The following is a 22,848-nucleotide window of genomic DNA, read 5'->3' on the forward strand; positions in this document are numbered from 1 at the left end:
GCGTGCCCTGCTCAGCTCTGGGGTGCTGTGTGTGCCTTTACAGCTCCACCATCCATGCAGGGCGTGCCCTGCTCAGCTCTGGGGTGCTGTGTGTGCATTTACAGTCAGCCACTTTGGGACACTTGGCTGAGCATCACTGCAGACTCCAAATGGAGGCTGGCTTCAAAGAGCCAAAATTTTTGCTTTTATGGGAGACCTTTATCTCTCACACTGCATCCTCTCCAGAGCCCTGACCAGATAAACTCCCTCTTCCAATTATGCTCTTGGTTAAGACACTTGTCCCTACGCATGGTCCTCAGGAAAATGAGAACTTGGGATTAAGAAACTCTCAACCCCTACCCAAGGTCCATCATGGCCAACTACTCTGCACCAGGGAGAGCTTTTCCATTTTGCTTCTCACTCCTGTGTCAGACCCTGAACGCAGTCTGGCAGCTGGGGTATTGATCACTCCAGCCTGCTTGTTATTCAGCTGGTACAGGGCAGAGTCACCACTTCAGCCAAGCAGGTACAAACCTCCCATTTCCCTAAGTTATGTGTTGATCCAGCTGGGACTCCAGCTTACTCAGACAGGTGGGTCTGTAGGAGGAAAATGATTTTAATTGCAAGAGCTGTAGAAACAGCAGAGATGGATTTGAGGTCCCATGACTCTGGGCTGTTTCACGACTGGTTTGAAGCTCACAGCTGCCACTACAGTGACTGTCTGCTGTCCTCTGTACACATCTTCTGCTCTGGCTAATTTGATTACGCTCCCCCTCGGCTTTCCATCAACATCACCCCATGGGAAGTTGGCCCCACCACATTTGCAGAATGAGGTCTAAAGAGAACATGAACAGAAGGCAACGTAACATGCAACAGAAAATGAAACAAAAATGTGTACTTTATTCTTAATACTCTTCACTCATGTAACCATTTATTAATGTTGTTTTAAACTACCTTTCTCCCAGTGACAGCTTTAGCACCAGTGAGTTCTCCTCATATCAGCTATTTTGGGACTCATTATAAGCAGAAGATATAAGAGACTGTAGCTCAAGGGACAGAGCTGCACCTTCTTACTGAAGGTCCAAGTTACTCAGTTGTACTGCAAGACAAACTGTGGCAGAGTTCAATAACGACACAAAGCAAAGATATACTCCATAAAACATTAATATTTTAATGAAAAATCTTAGCTTCATGTTTCTATCCAAAGACACTCAAAACTAGTTTTTTCTCCCCCCTTAATTTTGACCTATAATGGGACCAGTTCGGAGACTTTTTTTTTTTTGTATTTTGGAACATTTTTTTTTAAAGATTAAACAACCAGGCTAGCAAAAAGGTACCCAATACATACTTTTCTTATATCAAACAAGCTAGTATTTCAATACAATGTAACTATACAGAATATATACATTACACGTATGATCACAAAGCAAACACTACAGGCTCAGAACAGATTTGAAAAAACATGATATTCACATTGATTACAATAACTCTAAAAATGATTGTAACGTTGAAACGGCACTTAGTTTACAAAAAAAGTCACAAAAATATATATAGCCACCAAGAACTATGGTTCCTGAAAAATACTAATAGCCAGATAGTATATAAAATGTGAAGTGTATTTAAACATCGTATACATTAAAAAACAAAACCAAACCCCAAAACCAATTCTGTTAGGTCAATAAACATGCCAAGTAATCTAGCTGTGGCCAGCATCAACAAGAGAAGCTGTACTGGGGATGAGATGATGACTGGATATACGGCTGGTGACTGGAGACTGGCACAGTTAAGGGGGTTTCACTGTTACAAAAATGCACAAAGAAGCCCAACAATAATTTAATTCACATTTTTTTCCTCCAGCTTCCGCTTTTCCCTCTTCGGGGTTTCACCATAGGGCAGCACCTCGAGTGAAGGCACTGCAGGAACAGAGCAAGGAAGCTGTCCAAGGACTCGGTGTAGCCAGGGTTACAGGTCAGAATATCAAAAGCATGCATCAGCTAAATGAATGGTGAAACAAAATCACTCTTCTGGTGACTTCAGCAACCCTCAGGAAGACTGTAGGTACAGTTGCCACACAGGCTGGCAGCACCAGATTCCACTTTTTTTTAGTGCAATCAGATTTGTAGCTGAGACCTGTGGGACACGGAGTTACTGCGCTAGCACACACGGAGTGAACAAAAACCCGGAGCAGTAAGTACTGTTGCACTAAAAAAATTCACATTTGTTTCTTTTATGGTACATTTCCTCAACACTTGGAACCCACTCTATTTACCATGTACCTCTGATGTGGCTGAGGTACTGTCTGGCCTTGAACCCTCTTACCTGCCATCACGATGCTATGGGATTTATTATGTCTAGAGTTGGAGATGAGAACCCTCCAAAACTGGATTTCACCTTGTGAGCAAAACTCGAATGTAACCGGCCTGAATGAAAATTAGCTGTTTTCCATATTCTGATGGTGTGGAAGTTGCAATGGATGTAGGAGCAGCAGGTGCTCCTCCATCTGAATTCTCTCATCCCTGCAGGGTGCACAAAGCTCCCGTTGGATTTGCATATAAAATGCTTCCTGGTTTCTCTCAGAGAGAGACCAGCACTCATCTCAGCGCTCCTACACCCTGGGCTGCAGGGTGGAACCAGCAACCAAGAAGCAACTGAAGCCCTCATATAAAAACTTTAAACCCTAGCTTAAAAACAATAAAATTTCATCCCGCAGGGGACATATAGGGATCATAGTCTTATAAAATATACTTGACTGCATTGGCAGCTATTACTTTTTTAAAAAGTTTAAATTCACACCTTTTAGACTCAGAATCCTTGTGAACCCAGAACCTTTTTCAATAACCGAGTCTACTGATCTCTCAGTATGAGAGACTTGACCGTGGTCTCTGCGAGCCTGACAACTGAACTCCAGCTGTGGGAAACACCACTTGTGGCTGACTCTGCTTTGAGCATGAGGGCTGAACCAGATCAACCTTGACTCTTGTCAAGCAGAAATAGAAATGCATACTAAAAAATGGATTGGGGGGGCAGGGAGAAGAAATGAGAAAATGCATTCCAGAATTCAAAACCCTCTACTAATGTACTGAAAGAAATTTTTGTTTTAGGTTTAATCCCAAGTGTAGTTTAAGGCAAGTTTTTTCTATTTATCTCTCTTGCTTTATTTGGAATCCAAGCACATTAACAACATAAATTGTTTTAAGATGCCTGTGTTTTTACATTTCTCTTGTGAAGAACACCAGCATTTCAAAGAACTGAACATTTCCAACAAGTTGGAGAGGAGAAATAAAATGGTATTTTCATTTAAACTATATTAATTTCTATGGAGAAAAGAGATATTAACGAGAAACAATTACAGACAGGAAAATTAACAAGTAAACTCAACCCTAGACCAACCAACCAACCAAAGTCCTCCAAGAACTCTACTGTTCCTCCAGTTGAATCAGATTGAAAAGTGAGAACTAAATTAAGATGTTACCCAGAGATCAGGAGGTTGAAAAGATAATGTGTAACGCACAATGCAATGAATAATGAACCCCAGGCCTTGTCTTGTACCTTGGTGTTAATGATCTTTACTTCTTTTCAAGGAAGAACAGATCAGAGCTATAAAGTCTTTGTAACTTTCCCCCTTCTCTTTGGTATTCTGAAAGCAATTTGCCTTCCGACTCAAAATTTTAAGTCTTAAAAATCCAATATCCAGATATGTCTATTGAGTATTTGCACCTTCTCACAGATGAACTCTTTAGGAAAATACTTAAGGGATGACAATGATCAGATTCTAATGATCAAATTATGTCCACCACCCTATACCTGACCACCTTTGATTATTACATCTCTGCAGTCAGGAAACGTGGTTGTGGGTGAAGCACTTTTCAGAACACGAATCACAAAGGACTCTCATTTACCTGCATAACACGTCAGGAAAAAAAGAAAATGCTGTCTTTGAGTTCAGTGTTGTAGCCCTCTAATTCAGGATAAAGCTCAGCAAAAGGCATTGTCTTGTCTCACTGGCTTCTCAGTTGGAGAAATCAGAAGTGGAAGAGAAATGGTCTTTAAATTCAGCTCATCAACAGGCACTGGGCTATTTCACAGTACAGCAGCCCAGAAAAAGCATTTCTCCTTCAAGCCCTTTTAAGAAGCCTCACAAAGGTAGATATACAAGACTGAATTGCAGCACAGAACTTTGCAGCATGTTTCTAAAACACCCTTTGGATCTGGTGGAGAAACCTCATTCCAGCAACTTGGAAAGTACTTAAATCCCAACTGTTTTCACTCTATTTAACTAAAATATGTGGGTTTTACCTAAAAAAAGAAAAGTTGCTTAAGTCATTGAAACACTTTAAACTCTTTCCAAAGGTCAATAAACTCTTTTCCTTACAAAAGTTGGCTATTAATAGAAAGAACTCAGACCCAGGGAGTATCAGAGCTGCCTAGGCTGACTGAATACAAATTGATGTGCAATATAATACGACTTTTGTGTCTTCTGTTTCTTCAGGAGCAACCTTTCTCTATTGGTTTCATTTCCCCCTCATGTTTGCATAAAACAAATCTGATCAGAAAACAACAAATTTACAAAAAACAAGACTCAAAACTAAGGGAATATATCATGCCTTTGGAATACTGAGATCAAGCAATACCTACTCACTCAGCACATCATCTGTAGGCCATGGGCATTTGGCACCAAACACTGAGTTAACTTCAGAAGCTGTAAGAAAAATCACAAATCTCCTAATATACTTCCTAATTTAGGTTTGTGTTAGTTTAAAAGCAGTCTAGTTTTTTAGTGGGCAGGAGAAGCTGCTCGAAGCTTCTACTGTGCCTGGCACAGAGCCAGTGGTGGCAGGCTCTGACGATGGGCAGGTTGCTAGCTCCATCAGAGCAGTTGGAAACGCCTCTGTGCTGACATATTTAAGAAAGAAAAAAGTGTGGGAAACTCTTTCATCCTCCCCACCAAGGGAGCTGCCAGGGCCCCTCCTGGTGCAGCGGCCAGGCCCTTTCCTGGCGTGGCAGCCGGGGCCGTGCCACCCATGCTGGTGCCGTGAGCGCCCACGCGGCCGAGGCGGTGTGGAGCCGGCGGCCGGTGTGGCTCGTGCGGTGCTGGCAGGGACCACGTGGCCAGTGGCGAGGGGCATGGCGAGCAGCTCCGCAGTGCAGAGCCCGGACAGCATCACCCTCTCGGTGTTGTAGAACTCTATAAAAACTTTTCAGCTGATAGAACTTGAGAACAAATGAACCTACGGACACCAAGCCTCTCCCGAGTCAGAGAAAAGGAAAAGACACATGAAGAGACCCAACATGGCAGCACGGAGGTCGGTGAAAAGAGGGAGGGGGAAGAAGTGCTTTGAGCGTTGGAGCTGAGATTCCTCTGCAAGCCGTGGTGAGGACTATGGTACAACAAATTGTTTCCCTGTAATTCATAAAGTGCATGGGGGGATGCAGAGATCCACTCGCAGCCCGTGAGGAAAAGTGCCCACACTTGAGCGAGTGGATGCTGGAAAGCTGTAACCTAGTGAGGAACTCGAACAGAGAGGGAAGACCATTGCTTCCAGAGATAAAGAGAACCATTGCTTCCAAACTAGAATAGCTTATCTTTAAAAGACTAAACCCCATGAACTAAAATGACGTACTTTCTTCCCAGCCCCTCCTTCTTTCCCACCGACTGCACAAGGAGACAGAACATGGGGTTTTTGGTCAGTCTTTCATTTCCTAGAAATCTTTCTTCAGTACTTAGGGAAAAGAGTTTCTTTCTTCTGCTGTGCCGTGGGATCCTTACCATGGGAGATAGTTCTCCGCGAATTTTCTAGCGTGGTCTTAATTTTCACAAATACCAGCCCCACCTGACCTGCTGTAATGCAAGTCCCTCCCATGAACATAATCTGGCCATGGTTTAAGAATTTCAGTTTAGGAAAACCTTCATTTTCCTTTGTGGTTCCCCATCTACAGACAGATGCAGTCAGCAGGTATTTGTCAGGCTTGCATGGCTATACACTTTTCCATCATTCCCATTTCCTGGTGCACCTTTAGACTTTCCATGTCTAACCTTAGCGGGGCAGATCTGTTTAGGCTATTTGATCAAGCAGTTTCTAAAAGGACTGGAATAGAAGAAGTAGGAATACCTGGCATTCATCTGGGATGGACAGGGATCATGTGTTTTGAAGAAGTGACTGTTCCTTTCAAAACCACTCACCATTTCCAAGCACGGGGGCACAGTAAGCGCTTTGAAAAACAGCAGGCACATATAAGGAGTGTCACTTCTTTATGCAGAAGATTAAAGTATCCACTGAAAACTAGTCACAACTGTTCAATCATGATCTCTAATGCATCCTTTTGTTTATCATTGAAAAAGGTTTCCTCTGATTTCTTTCCCTTAACCAGAGGGCCTGCAGAAGCAAGAGAAACTTAATGAGCTGCTCTAACTGTGGAAGAAAGAATAGTTAAAGTGATCTGAATCAGTTGTTCTTCTTTAGAAGTATATCACAGCTTCCATGATGTTCTGACACGATCTTTTTTTGTGCAATCAGTCTTAAATATTTTCACAGAAGTGATCATTCAGTCATGAAAAATAATGTAACATCTGTCGCAGTTTTCAGTTTAAAGCGTAGCTTACAAAGTAATAAGGGGAAAATATCCCCACTTTTTGTTTACAAAAATTAAATTAAAATGTACAGGACCAAACACAGGCACTTCCCAAAGAACAAAAATTAAACCAAACCATGAATTATTCGATAGTAATAGATGACAGCTCCGGTTTCGGAGGGTCACCCGCGGCTCCCTCAGCAGTGGCGTTAGTCTTTGGCTGCTCTGGCACATCTTCTTCCTTCTCTGCCAACCCACCCAGAGACCCCAAGGGGAAAGTGCTTTCACAATTCTGAGTTGACGACACCTGTGAAATGACAGGCATTTGGACAGAAGAGTTGTTTTCAAAGCCATGCTCCCCTAGCTCATACTGCCCGAGGGTCTCCTCTTGTTCCTGGTTTAAGTAGTCCGGTACTAGGAAGTCACTAGAAGAGGGGTAAAGGACAGAAGAAAAATGTCATTTCTCACACCATGGTATCAGCTACATCACACAAACTACACACTGCATTGCACAGAGAACAAAGGTACTCATTTCACATTGCCCAAGACTGTGGCAGTGACACACTCCACTAAGCACCATAACCTGGTTCTCATTTCCACGCAGAGAATTTATTCAATGGCATCTATTTCACATCTGTATTTCCTACACAGCAACTTCTTATTATTAGATTGTATCACCTTGATGAGAATGAAAGTTAATGTCTGGAACACATTTGGCACTGAAAACCTCATTGTAAAAAAGGGAGCACTCAAGCTTTAAAAATAGAGACAAAAAATGAGTTTAGCACTGGCAAAATGTGGCCCTTCCCATGTCTGATGTACAATATCCCCCAGAGCAGCAGCAGGACTTCCTTTTAATCCTTTCTGGACAACCCTTCTGCTATGTACTCCTAACAGCTGAGGGCTGAGTGGATCCAAAGAAAACCTATCAAATGCTCCAGTTGTATTTTCAGAGCATGAGGACATAATGAAAATAAATTTCTTTGCAAGTTTTCAGCACCAGACATGAAGTTTGTACTTGAGACAAGTATATACATCTATCACATATATGCACGTTTGTATGCTTTGGTTCCACCTGGCAATGTGTCAGTTAAAAGAAATCCTTAAATGACAGCAGCATTCACTGCTCCAACCCAAACTCACAGTCAGCTCTGCTAAACCTCATGTTTGTCAAATCAGACTGAAGGAATTGTGAGATATGCCAAGTCTTTTGTGCCCTGATAAAAAATGTCCAAGTGGCCCTTACTATTTCCAAACCTATTAGTCTAATCATTTAGTAATGTTATCTAGAAAAGGAAAAAGGAGAAGGTTTGGAGTCATGCAATCTTTCCACAGTGTTAAGCAAGCACTTAAAAGGAAGTAGGAAGTCTGTGCCCTATGAAAGTGAACAGGCTACGTACAAGATTTTGAATAGCAAATCAATATCAAATCACAGATACTGTAGTATAGAACACTATGGCTTCCCACCATTAGCTTGGCCATAGATACTACTGAAAAGAGAAATTAAGTAACCCAGAACCAGCCTCTGCATATCACTGAATTCTTCAGTGGCTTCCTATATAGCTCCCGTGCTGTAAGACAGATCAGATACAACAGAGAGTGGAGCAGGAATCAATCTGACTGGAATTAGCTGGCAGCCTGATGAGAGGCACAGCAGGCTGCCCTGAAAGCAGGAAATGATGATCTAAGAAAAAAAAAAAAAAAAGGAAGAAAAAAAGGCAAAAAAAAAAAAAAAAAAGCAAGTTTCCCTGTTAGGTTTTTGCTGTGCACCTCACCTGCTCTGGAAGTAGTTTGCTAGCTCTGACGCTTCATGGTTCAAGCTCCTCAGGTGAACGATTAAATTTCCAGAGTTGGTGAACATGGCGCCACATGTTTTGCACTCGTAAATCCGAGGCTTGCGGATAATGTGCCGGGAAACGCGCATGTGGTGTTTATATTCCCCGAAGGAAGTGAAAGTGGCACTACATATCTGGCACCGGAAACAGCGTTTACCTTCGTGCTTCAGGCGATGCATCTTGAGCGAGTAAGCTCGGGTGAACTTTTTCCCACAGCGGTCACACTGAAATGGTTTAATGCCTGTGGAAGAGAGAGCGCAAACACGTTCACCTTTTGTAACCACGAGCCACGGGCAAAATCCTCCCCGAGTGCTACAGCACAGGGACAGCAGCTGTAGCCGGTCACAGCAAAGCCCTGTTTGAGGAAGAGATTCTCTGGTTAACTTTAAAACAATTAGAGCAGAGCTGCACTCCCTCAGTAACAACCTCCAGCAAATCTCATCACTGTGACCTGTCCCGAGGCTCCTTCCCCACGGTTTGAACTGAACACAAGCCCCCATGGATTAAAGCATGGTTAAGATCCCGAGGCACAGGCAACAAGGACCTGATGCTGCAGTCATCTCCAATGCCTTTGAACTCCTTTGATCTCGGGAGATTCTTGTGCCAGACTGGTTCCCAACAATGCAATTATCAGCCTACCCTTAATTGCAATGTTTTTTTCTGGCTGCCTTTGGCCTCAGAGAAGTGTTCTGGCAGGGGGACTGTGTGCACACGGATGCCCCTGTAATGCAGCAGGAATGGTGATAAAAGGGAGCAGTGGGAGCCTTTATATTGCGTGGGAACCTTGTTACATGTCATGGTTTGACACTGGCCCGATGCCAGGCACCCACGAGAGTCACTTGCTCATCCTCCCCTGCCACAGCTGGGCAGAGGAGAGAAGGAAAAAATTAACGCAGGCTTCATTAATTGAGATAAGAACCAGGAGAAACACTCCAAGGGCAAAACAGGCTTAACTTAAAGTTACAAAGTGAATTTATTGCTAACAGAATCAGAGGAGGACAATGAGAAATAAAATAAGCCCTAAAAACACCTTTTCCCCCCAGCCCCTCCCTCCTTCCCAGAGACAGCACAGGGCATGGGGGTTTGGTCAGTCCATCATCATGATTTTCTTCTACTGCTCCAGGAGCGGAGTCCTTCCCCTGTGAGGCCATGGGGTCCCTCCCACAGGAGACAGTTCTCCACGAACCTCTCCGACTTGGGCCCACTCTGAGGAGCAGCAGCCACACCGCCCCTGCTGCAGCCTGAGCCCCTCCCACGGGCACACAGCCACCCAAAACTGCTGCACTGTGGCTCTCTCTTCCACGGGGTGCAGTGCTCCAAGGCCAGCCTGCTCCAGCCTGGGAGCAGGGGCCCTCTCCATGGGTCTCTCCCTGGATCACAGCCTCCTGCAGGCATCCACCCGCTCCGGCACGGGCACCTCCCCCAGGGCTGCGGGTGGATCTCTGCATCCCCCGGGGATCCCCATGGGCTGCGGGTGGATCTCTGCATCCCCCATGGATCCCCAGGGCTGCAGGGGGATCTCTGCATCCCCCGTGGATCCTCAGGGGCTGCGGGGGGATCTCTGCATCCCCCATGGATCCCCAGGGGCTGCGGGTGGATCTCTGCATCCCCCGTGGATCCCCAGGGGCTGCGGGTGGATCTCTGCATCCCCCGTGGATCCCCAGCGGCTGCAGGGGCACAGCTGCTCCACCATGGTCTCACCACGGCCTGCAGAGGAATCTCGGCTCTGGCTCCTGGAGCACCTCCTCCCCCTCCTTCTCCACTGTCCTTGGTGTCTCCCTGTTGTTTTCCCTCACATGTTCTGACCTCCTCCCCTTTGACTAGAAGCAAAACCTTGTGACTTTGTTTTGAATTTCTTCTTAAATACGTCGTCACAGAGACATTACCAGCCTCTTTCATTGGCCCAGGTTTGGCCAGCAGCATGTCCATCTTCAGAGCCATCAGAGATTGGGTCTGCTGGACATGGTGGAAACTTCCAGGAGGTTCTCAAAGGGCCACCTCTGTGCCCCCCCACTACCAAAAACCAGGCCAAGCAAAACCAATACACGATACAAGAATTTTTGGCAACTTTGCATGACAGACAGCTCTCTCAGACAGTTTAGCTTCATGCCTCTCATTTTTTTCTTGTATTAATTCAGAAATTCAGTTCCTAGCTCATTTTTCATTTCTTACCCAAAACCATATGAGCTCTGTAACATGTTGCAGTGGCTGAGTGTGTAATGACACCAACAGAACTATTACAACATAAAAGTCTGAGTCACCAAAACCTTCTGATTTAATAAAAAGTCTGAACTCCAGGAAGTGGGAAAATCCAAACATGAGGCTAAGAATCTGGAATATAGAGCTCTATTCATAATAGGGCTGTCAAGGAATAGAAAAGATTTTTTCAAAAGGCTGAATGTGCATCAGCCCTGGCTGTTAATTCCCCCAGTCTTTCACTCTGCTTTCCTTACTTTCAAAGCAGGAGGTGAACTTTTAATTGAGGGCTTTTAGACAGAGAAAGCTGTAGTTAAGGTTACACTGAAATGCCCTGTTAAGCATTTGAAAACAAGTTAATAAACTGGAATATGGTCTGGTGGAGCTCAAACTTTTCATGCTTTCCTACTGCCCAAGGGCATCTATTTCCTCTGGTAGTTTGAGGGAAATGTCTTTAGCCATTTTGCTCACGTGAAAACACTTTCAACATTTACAAGCTTTGAGAGTTTTTTTGCGTGGTAATTATTCTAAACCAGCTATTCAAATCTCTCCCAACTTTACCGAGGGGTTGCCAGCTGACAGGTTGGCCAGGGATGCTTTGCTGTCAGATTTTAACAACGGGCTTGGGCTCATTTCACACCTGATATGCCCACAGAATTTGCTTTTTAAAGTATTAAACACATATTATTATTTTGCTTGAAAGGATTCGACAAATAATTGCTGACAGTGAAAAAAATAGACCTTGTCAGTTGTGGCTGCTCTGTCCCAGAATGGTACAGCCTCTGTGTGCAGGTAAGAGTCAGACTCAAACCAGGAGATGCTAAAACACGAGGCTTAGTGCCCAAGTGCAATAACCCTTCAATATTCCCTTTATTCCCTCAAATGTCAATGCTATTGCCAGATAATGCTGACAAGTCTTGAAAAAACCAATAGCAAAGACATTAGGGAGTTCATGCTTGGTTAGAAATCAAAATTAATTTGGGGATCAAGGCCCAGAGGAGGCGTTCACACAAACCTCTGGCTGCTTGTGCTATCTGCAGGAGCAAAATTGATTATCAAACCAACTGAGTTGTCCTGCAATCCCTCCAAAAATTCTGAGATCCAAAGGCATACAACATTCTTCAGTGCAAGGACACAGACAGATAATACTTTCTTATGGTTGCAAGTCTCCTCTAAAACACAGCAGAGAATTACAACATGGCAAAGGAAGAATTTCAGTCTACTTCTTTAGTGCCATAAAAGGGCCAAGTATACTTTATTTCATCTCAGATCTTTTTCAGGAAAATGACTTATCCTGATGAGTTCCAGGCAATCAGGTTTTTTCAGTCCATACAAATGCTAATCATCCATGAGCATAAACTATCAGTCAGACTCCAGGGAGCAAAACAAGCATTCAGTGAGAAAAACCTCTACCCAGTCTTTCTAAATCAGCTCTCAAACACTTGGCAGGTGAGTAAAAAACCTGCATTATTCCAATTGCTGCACAGCGAGGCTGTGGATCAGGAATTCTGGGGAGCAGTGGTGTTTCTTACCTGAGTGGATAAGCATGTGTTGTTTTAGGTTCTGAATGCGAGTGAAGCGGACCCCGCACGTGGGACACTGAAAGGGTCTGTCGGGACCGTTTGGGCTGGGCCTCTCTGTGCTGCTGGTGGAAGGAGCAATGTAGAGTTGGTAGGGATACTGAGCGTTCTCCAGACTACAAAGAAAAAAGGCACTGTTTTACAAACAAGCCAGAGAAATGACTGAAGAAGCCTCGTCCGTGAAAATCTGACCCTTGAGCACTTTTGTGAGAGAAGAAGAAAGAGAGTGGCACGTCACAATTCTGCTGGAATCTCCATTTATTCTGGAAATCTCTGCGTCTGTAGCGACATGTCTGATCTGCACCTGAAGTCTTACAGTCACTGACTCTGCCTATCTGAACAAACCCAGGGAATAAGCTTGGACTCCTGTTTCTTTGGGCAACAGGCCTCAGCACAACTGCAAACTGAACATTATTTTCCAGGCGTGGGCATTTTCTCCAGCATATCGATGACTTGCAATCACTAAACAGTCCCTGAGCAAGAGTTTAAAGAGCTGAGCAAATGAAAAGCAAAGGAGTATTTTGCAGCTTCAGTGATATTTACAAATGAAATTAAAGCAAATTAATTTTTCATCTCAATCCAAGCTCCCTGAACAAATACTAGTATCTATAACTGCATATTTCTAAGTTTAAAATATTAATCTAATGAATCAATACTTGCTCTTTTTCTGATCTAAAGGACTCCATGAGCACAGCTCCAGCACTATGTTTAAAAAACAGCACACAGACTGCAATAAGGAACAATTTAACTTTCAAAGTAATTTATTTAAAACTGACTAATTGCTCCTTCACAGCCTCTGGCTGCAAACTGTTTAAGGGAACTACAGCGCTCTAATCCAAGTCCTCAGGCAAGGATCTGGCTAAAGGGCACAGTGAAATAAGAACAAATCTTCTGGTACAAACATGGGAACAACAGGATTTGTACCTACCTGGGGTTTCCCTTCCCTGAGCATTAAGATCTATAGTTTTTGGTGAAATAGTCACTTCAGCTTGCTCACAGCCCGCTGAAAGATCACACATCACTGGCAGCAGGGAACTGCTCTGACCCTGACTATTCATTCCACAGCCAGCACATTGCAACTTTAGCTCTACCAAACTGTAATGCCTGAAATGTCCTGAGAAAAGATACAATGATGCCTCCTCACAGTCAGAAAGTTTTCCTAACTGAGGAAATCCTTCTGCTGCTCTGCTTCCACAAGCCCAGAGGGCTGGCTTCAGGGTTATGCTGGATTTGGGGACTTTGCACAAATACATCTTCTTAGACATCGTACAAAAATCCACAGAGCAGATCAGCACAGGAGGGCAAGAACTAGGATCATCTCTTTAAAATCAACACTTACACTGTTTTTACTCCAGAAAAGGATGTCACTACAACTGTGAAGACAAGGGGTATCTGAATTCTGAGTGCAGAATTCTCAGCAGCAAAAGTTCCAGTTGTAAAATTTATCAGGAGAGAGAGCACAAGGTATCTCTTGATACACACAAGATTAAAGAGTTTCCTGTAGGAGTTGAGTATCACTCAGTCTGTAAAACCCATAAGGATTTCTGATCTCACATGGCATGGAGGTAAATATTCTTTCCTTCTCTGCATGGAAGAGATCTTTCAGTGGGAATTTTCAGTGTGTTTAAAGAATTTTTTACGTTTTGAGTTTTCTATGCAGTTTGTGCTGAAGCTCTGCAGCTTTATAGGAAATTTCTGAAATAATCCACTGCTGAAAATATGTGTGCCACTTGACTTCAGAATTATAGGTGTAAAAGCCTGGATTAGTTCTACTGCAACATGTGCTCCTACTATTAATTCAACCCTTAAGTGCTGGGTGTTATTTTTATACTCAGGTTTGTTAGCAGATAGGTAAAATCTTCCATGTCATCCAAAAAGTCTTATCTAAGCAGTTATTTTCCCTTTTTAATCCTACAGTGGGACAGATTTTAGATGGAAATGACGGGAAAGGTTTTATGAGCTATGAAACGCAGCTCTTGGTTATTAGCTCTATAGGGAGCTTCTCTTGACACAGTTTCTGGAATAACTTCCAAAAGTTCACACTTCTTCCTCAAACCCACTTGTCTTACAAACCCCTGCAAAAACCAGTTTGGAAAATTGTGCTTAGAGAGGGAATAACTAAGAACTAGAAGTCCAAGCAGTTGTGTGCACCCCTGTATGCCATGTGGGGGTACCTCACTTGGCTCTAACAGAACTACGAGGTCTCTTTGACCAAACAGACACGGTTTAGTTTGGTTTTTTCTGCCAGCCTTCCCTTTTAAGGGATTCCCTTAAAACATCACTCAGCTCAGCTTGGCAAAAGCCTGCTAAATATTTACAGCAAGTGCCACACAGCCTCTTGGTAAGAAGCTACAGGCAGAAAGTTTGGGAGAAGAGATTTAAAGCTGCTCTGCCTGTTCTGTGGCTTGCAGTAGCGAGGTCTGGTGAAGTCAGGGCTAGGTCCTTGTTTTCAGTTTGCTGCTTTTGGGGCTGGGTATCACCTTCAGCATGCATGCTTCACATAGAGGTTTAATTAAAATTTATTAATAAGGAGCGATGATGAAGACACAGCAAAAACATGACTATCTTCACCAGTGCTGCCTGGAAATAGGAAATAAAAAGCAACGAGTAAGCAGAGTCTGACTTTCATCACCTACATTCCTCTAAAGCATCTGCCCCTCCAGGCACTGATTGTACTTTGATCAACAGAGAGAGCTAGATGTAGGAACAACTAAACATTGTGGGATTAAGGTTGGGGAGGTTAATTACAGCACAGCACTTGCTGCAGAACACTTTGCACACCAGGTTGGTACATACCGATCATCATCGTCTGCATGAGCGTTAGTGCCAGAGGTGCTTTGGAGTGTGGGCAATCCCTCTGTAACCCCCTCATCTATTGAGCCTAGACAAAGAAAAAAAGGGCAATTTAATGCAAATAACTGTTCCAAAAGGGTTGGGGGGCAGGTAAATACACATTAAGCTTGCTTTCCCAAATCTCTGATAGATGCTGCTCCCTGGGTGATAATAAAAGTGCCTTGGGAAAGTAATTTAGAACTCCCAGAAGCAACTTGTTCCAAATCAGCTTCTCTCTGCACAGATTATCCAGTAAATTGACAACTCAATAAAGGGCACATATTTGGTACACCTAGAAAATGGAAATGTTAAATACAGTCAGTTTTCAAAAGACATCCAGTAGTAGCACTGTAAAGCAGAAATGTTACATTCACCTAAAGGGACTATTTTGTCAATTTTTCAAGACTTCCTGAGCAATCAGGAGTTCAAACCTGCTACACTAAATGGCTTCTGTGTTCCAAATCTTCCATAAATATATTAATTGATAATGTCTTCATTTATCAATAAGCAGCTGAGACAGGAAGAGCCCTCTGGGAAATGAGAAATGCAACACAAAAGAGAGCAAATACCTCTTAGAGAAATGTATAAACAAAACCACTCCAGAGCTCTGCTCAGTGCACCAGCATTGGGGCAAATGTAGTTCGAGGGGCTTGGGGAACAGAATGCAATGGAAATGCAGCACTAAAACAAACCCACACCTTAATTCACTGATGTGGCTGTTGCCACACCTCTCATCACCTCTGGGAGTTTGGTCAAGCCTCTGATCTCCCCCTCTGAATACAAGGACAGATGGGGAAGGAGATTTCTCTCCCTACCCCTCGAGGACAAGCAAAGCACAGGACAGTGCTACGAGCTGCTCTTGCTGCTGTGGTAAAATAATTCTGCTTTCTAAGAGTGGGGTACGTGAGCAATCTGAATTAGGGAACCCTAAAGCTCACCAGGAAAATCAAGTAGCATTAGGTGTACACTGGCAAGTGTGAGACAAAAGAGAAAACGAAAGAGAAGGAACAAAGATGTGAAAAGTAAAGCAGAAAATGTGCATATTCTGTCAAAAAGAATGAGAGATCTGAAGTGAAAGATTCTTGTCTTAATGTGATGCCATGTTATGGGGCCAGTGACGAGGAAAATTGCATCTCTGGCAGCTTCACAATTAGTAAAATCAAAACCTTTGGTTTTGTTAAGAGGTGACAAACTATGCTTGGGAAACTCATCAACTAAGCAATCTATAAAGTTACAAAAGTTGATCCCATTTTGATTTATCCTTCTTTCTCATGAAATATTTAAATGAAAGTCTACTGAAAAACAAGCCTAACTGCTCTTAGGTTTAATTTCATGCCTTCACCTCTGAAATGCCAGAACTGCCAATGAATTATGAGAGTATCTTCTCAGACACAGCTGGTTTTGTACCCATAATGACTTATTTATCAAGTTCCTGCTCCATGTCTCCTTCTGTATTATAAAGTGCTTCCAAATATAATAAATTGCAAATGAACAATTCTTAAATTTCCCAAAGAGTGAATAAGAGCTTTCTGCATATCAGAGAGAGAGGCAAGAATGCTTTTGTAAGTGCACTATAAAACACTGAGATAAATACATGCAATTATATGAGGAAACTATGTTCAGGGAAGAAAAATCTGTACTTTACCAGATCTTGCTGCCTCCATTTACTGTTCTTACATTACTGCATAAAGTAATGCATCTTTGGGAGGTAAAAAGTGCTTTCTAGCTACAAAGTGTGCTGTATCAAAACTGTGCTAAAAAGCAAGAACACTGTTTCCCTTTATAGCAAAACATGAATAAAACCCCTTCTGAGGATGGTTATTATGCCAAGACCACTAAATATTAATTCAAACATATTCAAAGACAAAGAGCAGATTTGTATTTTAAAGATTTTGCCCTGGCATATTTTTCTTCTCTCTGCAGCTGTTTTAAGGCAGAACATGCTGTACTAAATGCAATGACAGATATTTAAGTTTAAAAATTATAATTGCTAAAGCCTGAGATTCTCTACCCCATGCACACAAAACTACTCATCTGTAGCCTGGAGTTTACACCTAGTTTGTTCTTTAAGCTGCCTTGGTGTGATATTTATTTATATATTTATGATATATATCACTTGATACGCTATTTTTAACTTTCCCTAATCATTATTGCTACTTGTTCTATTTTGTCTCTGATGATATAATTACTTTGATGAAATAATTTGCATCTTTTATCACATGGCCCTGGCAAAGTCTTTCAGTTCTGACTATAACGAGTTAAAAACTGAATCAATCAAAACCTGGTTTTGAACAAGGACCTCTTTTCCTGGTGACTCCCCAGCAAACAAATAGTTACTTTTAGTTTTTAATTTATGCACTATTTTGGCAAACTACATTTAAAGATTTAGAGTTAAACTATAAGATATTAAGTCTGTTTCTCAGCAAAGGTAAACATCCTTGTCCCCAGTAAAGAAAATATTTTCATTTGGAAAAAGTATTACAACCTAAAACATCAACACGTGAGCTGTAAAAACTGGAGAACAACCCAACAGCAAAGGATGGCATAAATGGGAAATATTTTTATCTCTTTTTAGTGCCTATTACCTGAACAGTTTGACACTGATTGTATACTGCTACCCTGGAAGGTCAGCCTGATCTCACCTTCTCCAGAGAAGGCACAGTGTTGCACCGACCAAAGCAAGCAAATAATGCAGACTACAAGGCTACAGCTAATTACTTTGTTATAGTTATTTATTTAATTAACTGGGGCAGCCTTTCACGTACACGTTATTTGAATGATGCAGAGCAGTACATTTGCCATTCTTATGGTCTTCAAACAGAACAGGCTTTATTAAAAATCTTTCAGTAAACAAACTCTGCTGAGCACAGATCAAGCCACTTGAGAGTAAAACAGCTGACTTGGGCAAAATTTTGATAATTAAACTAAAAATACTGCAAAACCTCTATCTTCTGATTTACTAAAAGCCATTCAATGCATTCTGTGCAGAGGAAAAAGCGGATTGTTCCAGTAAACTTTAAGTATTAGCTCTTAATAAAGAACAGCCTCCTATAAGAACCCAAAACTGGTTTCAAATTGTCTTTCATGGAAAAAAGATTTTTCTCAGCAACCAGCAGCATTTGAAGAAGCAACTTGAGAATCAAATCCCAGAGAAATGGAAAGATTCTCAATGTTATGACTGTGTGGTTTTATTTTTGTCTGGGGCATTAAGATGACAGTGTTTCACCACTTATTTTGCAAATCCTCTTACAAAGGCTCTCTGTCACGATTATACAAGATTTGATGTCTGATGCAAAGTACTACTCTAACCCTTTGTGGCTACAGGCACAAGCCTTTCAAATCTGGTGCTGCAGCTCAGATGAGATCGTGCCTTTTGACACTAATGAAAGCAGAATTAAGTTTCCCCAGTCAGGCAACTAGAGGTAAAAAGGAGTTATCAACCTCTGCTGAATAAAGAGGGCTGCCACAGGCTTACCATTCTCAGCTGCCTTCTGCAAAGTTATTTAAAGAATTCCAAGTTTATGTGTAACATTTCATAAATCAGGGAAATAAAAGGGAGTTTCACAAAAGTAAAGCATGAAAACCCACGAGACAGATTTCCTCCAAGAAAATCACCAGTGCTCATGTGTCTGTTGCTATATGTAACTCCAGAAATGCTCATACCTATAGATGAAGACTGAGGGCTGATCAGGAGATCTTCCTGCACCTGCTCGCTCCCTGGGACCGTCTGCTGGTCACTCAGGGAGCTCTGGGATGCGCTCACAGGCTGTGACACCTCCTCGTGAACCTCCTCGTCACTCAGCCTTTCCACTTTGACACGCACATCTTCCTCGATCACCAGGGGAGAACTGGCTTTCGTGCTCTCACAAGTCACGTAATCCGTCATTCTCCTGTTGGACTCGGAGGGCCCAGGCATTTCCAAAGTCCTAGAGTTCTCCCCCTGCTTCACCTTTTCTGACTGAAGTCTTCGATCAATTCCAAAAGGAAAAGTCCAGGGAAAAGCTAAGGACGAGTCCACGGGCTGATTTCTGGACTCTGGGTAAGAAGTTGAAGGATTGAGCACTTGGGGGGAACTGGTTTGTGTGTTACACTTGAGGGGGCTCTCAGGAGACATAACGATGTAGCTTTTCCGCTTTCTCCGAGACTCCCGGCAAACGGGAATGGTTCTTTCCACTACACTGCACTCAGAGGAGACGGGAGACAGGCTGCCATCTCGGGAAGTGAAATTGCAGTTTGCACTGTTCTCCTGTCCTGCATCCAGCACCTTCTCCTGCTGGCTGTTGGGTGTATTCCATAAAATGCTGGACTTCATGAACTCTGAGCACGTGCTGGCCACGCTGAACATCTGCATGTAGCTGGCGGCGGCCAGCACATCGATAATGTTTTCTGTGTTAATGGATAGTGTCGCTGTGTAAGCGTATTCCAGGAGAGGGATGAACCCTGTCACCGTCACGTGGTGCAGGTCCAACACGCTCTTGCTCTCATCCTCTGCTTGGCCAACGAGTTTGGAGCGGAAGAAGTCACTGCAGGCTGCCAGAACCACCTTGTGTGCCCTGAAGATCTTGTCCTGGACGCGGATGGTGATGTCACAGAAGTGTCCGTCATTCCGGAGCATGTTCAGCTTCCCCAGCATCTCCTGACTGTGAGCAGGGGAGTTATGAGTGAATGTTTTAACACCCATTTTTAGCTGGTTCTCTTAGCGTTCTTCCCACATACGACAGATCAAAGGTATCCTGAAATAAAGAGGAAAACTGTCATTTTCATCTCTGAAAGCAAAAGTCAAGTGGATTCATGATTACAAGACTGTATGAAGAAAATTAATCTGAATTCTCTAAGGCCAGGTTCTTCTAGGACCCAGACTGTGCAAGGGACTAACTCTACAGAAATGCAATGACTTACTTGGAATTTTCATAATCACAGGTTAAACTATTTGCAATCCATCCCCATCATCTTCCATACATCGATGTATCTGTATCTCCCTACACACATGGGGGTATCTCTCTCTCTCTCTCTCCACATTCCTGTTACTGCCCGCTCAAAACCAAATTCCCAACACACTTCAAAAAAATGTTTGTAATACGACAAATACAGCATTTTTGAAACTATTATCTGTGTAGAAACCTGTATTTTTATTTTCTGGGCCCAGAAAACTATTGTTCACGGTTCTTATACCTCACAGATTACCCAATGTGTCTTTTAAGCAGAAAAGTCATCAGCTTGAGTCAACAAGGGTGCAGGAGTAAGCAAATCTCCCAGGGAACGTATTTAATACCAGAAAAGCCTTAGAGAAACTACAGCATGAATTTTCAGAGACCAGAGTACAAACTAGTAAACATAAAACAAAAGTTGCCAATAATTCTGATTTCCTGCTGTAGTGCAGGTATTGATTACCTAAAGCTGCTTTCAACAAATAGTTTTAGACTAGGATGAGAAGTTATTGAAAATTCATTCAAAATCACAATGCATTATAAATCTGAAAGGAAAGTTTAAGTTTAAATCAAATACACATAAACTGGTTTTATATATGTGATAAATAAAACAAGGAGGGCAACTTCTTTCTTCTGAAAAACACAAACCTGCCTTCTTGGGGACCAGCTCTCTCCATGTGGGAGCAAATGAATGTGTTTTGGGCAAGGTCCTGATGAGAATGGCATGTTTGACCCCTGGATTTCTCAAAAAATTTCAGAAACATCTCACTGTAAAGGGAACATAAACCCCCGTGTTTCACCTCCTTAAGCCCCTTCCAAGCTTCCATGGAAGTTTTCTGTGTTGTACATGCCTCACACAATTAACATGATATAGAATTGCCTCACTGGTTAAACATCAACAACATTATTGGATTTGATTAGTTCCTGGAGTCAGCCAGCTTCTGCACATCATCCTTCTTTCCCTTTCACATAAAAAAACATACCATGCTTGCAAATGGCTCACGTGGAGCTTCGCAGATACAAAGAACAACTTCAAGTGTGGAACAACTTACCCCAAATGTGACATATTGAAACAGCAGCTGTCACAGCCCACCTGGTTCTACAGACATTTACACTTGGCTGCTTCTTGTTCCTGGGTTTTCACTTTTGATACTCAAACCCTTGCAGACAGAGGAAAACCGTTCAAGAGAACAGATTAACTAACACTTGATAATATATATAAAGTCTGGTGGAAACTATAAGGGCCATTTGGGTTTAAAATGAAATTTCACACTAGTGCAGAGGAAGAAGTTAAGCACAAGCAAAACATTCCCTTCACTGAAAGAAAACGGATCAACCTCAAGAGGCATCTGAATATCCAGACTGTTTGTTCTCCAGCATGAATCAAATGAAAAGCATATTTCATTGATCTCAGACCAAAACACTACAGCAAAATCTTGTAACAGCATATTCAGAAATGGCCTTTGGATACCCTTCCCTCTGAAATCCCGGTCGCTGCAGCAGTTCCTTGGCACATCAGAAGTCCACAAGCACTTCTGTTCAGCAGCTCGTACAAGAACAATACATTCACAAGGACAAGCCATGGAATAATTTGGTACTTAGAAATAGTACCAATACATCATTATAAACAAGCAGAAAAATCTCAGAGAAATCCTCCCAGTTCCTACAGGCCCAAAAGACAAAGCCCATTTTCCTCTCTGTTCTTCTGAACAAGCAATGCTCATCCCTCCAGTCCCAAAGTGAGACCTTGATTCTGCTACCCTATTCTAAACCATTCCTTGTCCTGCTCCCCGCTTCCTGCCTCCTCTCCCCTCTTGTGGCTTCCTTTCTCCTTCTCCTTTCATTTTTTGCTTCCTTGACCTTGATCTGGTTACAGAATTTAAAATAAAATAGCGGAAGTCAGTGATGTGCAATAAATTGATTTAAATTTATTACAGGAGCAGTGTTCCTGCCACGAATGTGGGATATTGCTCTGTTAAATCACTTCTGCAAAATGAGTTTCACCCTCATTGCACTGACACCTCCATTCAAACAAGTGGCTCCTACCCAGGCCTCAGTGTGAACAAGGAGCAGGCACACACATGCTATTTTCAGGAAAATCCAAAGGGTTGGGCTGAGGAGGGGGATCAGTATCAGTTCCTTACAGTTAATGATGCAGTAAAAACATCAAATATTTTTAGAAGGTAATTTAAACAGTATGAAAATATTTTCCACATGAAAAGACGAGCGTGCTAAAGCACAGCCAGATTATACAATGGTTCAACTCTCTTTCTAATCTTTCAGTGGCACAGGACACTTTTACAGCTGCACTCCATTCACAGTGACCTAAGGGAGTAAAGTGCTGCATCATTACAGCTTCACCCCAAGTCCATCATCTCTGTGTCACCACCACTTCAAAATAACACTTTGCCATGTTTTATTTCCCATTCTCAGGCAGTCCCTGACAGCAGCTCTTGGACCATAAGGTGCAGGATGCCACATCCATAGCGATTCCAGAACCAGAAACCAGAACTAAATATACCCATGCCCTTGGGAATGCTGGGGTGGGGAGATCAAGGTGCACACCTAAACTAAGTGGTAAGTGGGTTGGAGCCGGAAAAGTTGTTAATTTTGGAGCCACAAACCACCGGGGATTCTCTAAGCAGGGACCAGGGATGGAATCACAGAGACGGTGGCTTTTCCTTCCCAGCTGCTGAAAGCAGGGCTCCTCTTCCCAATCCCCAGGCACACACTTATGCCCAGGCCCACAACACATTTCAAACCTCCAGAGAAACACAGTGAAATTCAAAGACAGTTTTACAAGTTTTAAAAATATTCACAGTGGGACACTTCAGTCCATATTTAATGGGCTGCATTTAACTTTGCCACAGACATTTACAGTTGGAGAGAATGGTTTTTCCAGCATGCATTCCTGCCCTGGAAACATGT

General features: G+C 42.8%; 1 protein-coding gene across 2 annotated transcripts in view; it reads right to left on the minus strand.

Annotated features, from left to right (window-relative positions):
• Positions 1-1,127: 1,127 nt before the first annotated feature.
• ZBTB44 (zinc finger and BTB domain containing 44) overlaps positions 1,128-22,848 on the minus strand; it is a 36,375-nt gene continuing 14,654 nt past the window's right edge. Inside the window, exons 2-6 of one of the 2 annotated variants that reach the window (XM_048328691.1) lie at positions 18,656-19,725; positions 14,957-15,041; positions 12,113-12,276; positions 8,325-8,625; positions 1,128-6,974 (exon numbers count right to left, since the gene is read on the minus strand). In XM_048328691.1, the coding sequence (XP_048184648.1) occupies positions 6,692-6,974; positions 8,325-8,625; positions 12,113-12,276; positions 14,957-15,041; positions 18,656-19,673 (1,851 nt within the window). In that variant the 5' untranslated portion in view covers positions 19,674-19,725 and the 3' untranslated portion in view covers positions 1,128-6,691. The remainder of the gene's footprint in view (positions 6,975-8,324; positions 8,626-12,112; positions 12,277-14,956; positions 15,042-18,655; positions 19,726-22,848) is intronic. The other variant, XM_048328692.1, reaches the window with a different exon arrangement.

This window comes from Corvus hawaiiensis, chromosome 25, assembly GCF_020740725.1.
Source record: "Corvus hawaiiensis isolate bCorHaw1 chromosome 25, bCorHaw1.pri.cur, whole genome shotgun sequence".
NCBI classification, from domain to species: domain Eukaryota; kingdom Metazoa; phylum Chordata; class Aves; order Passeriformes; family Corvidae; genus Corvus; species Corvus hawaiiensis.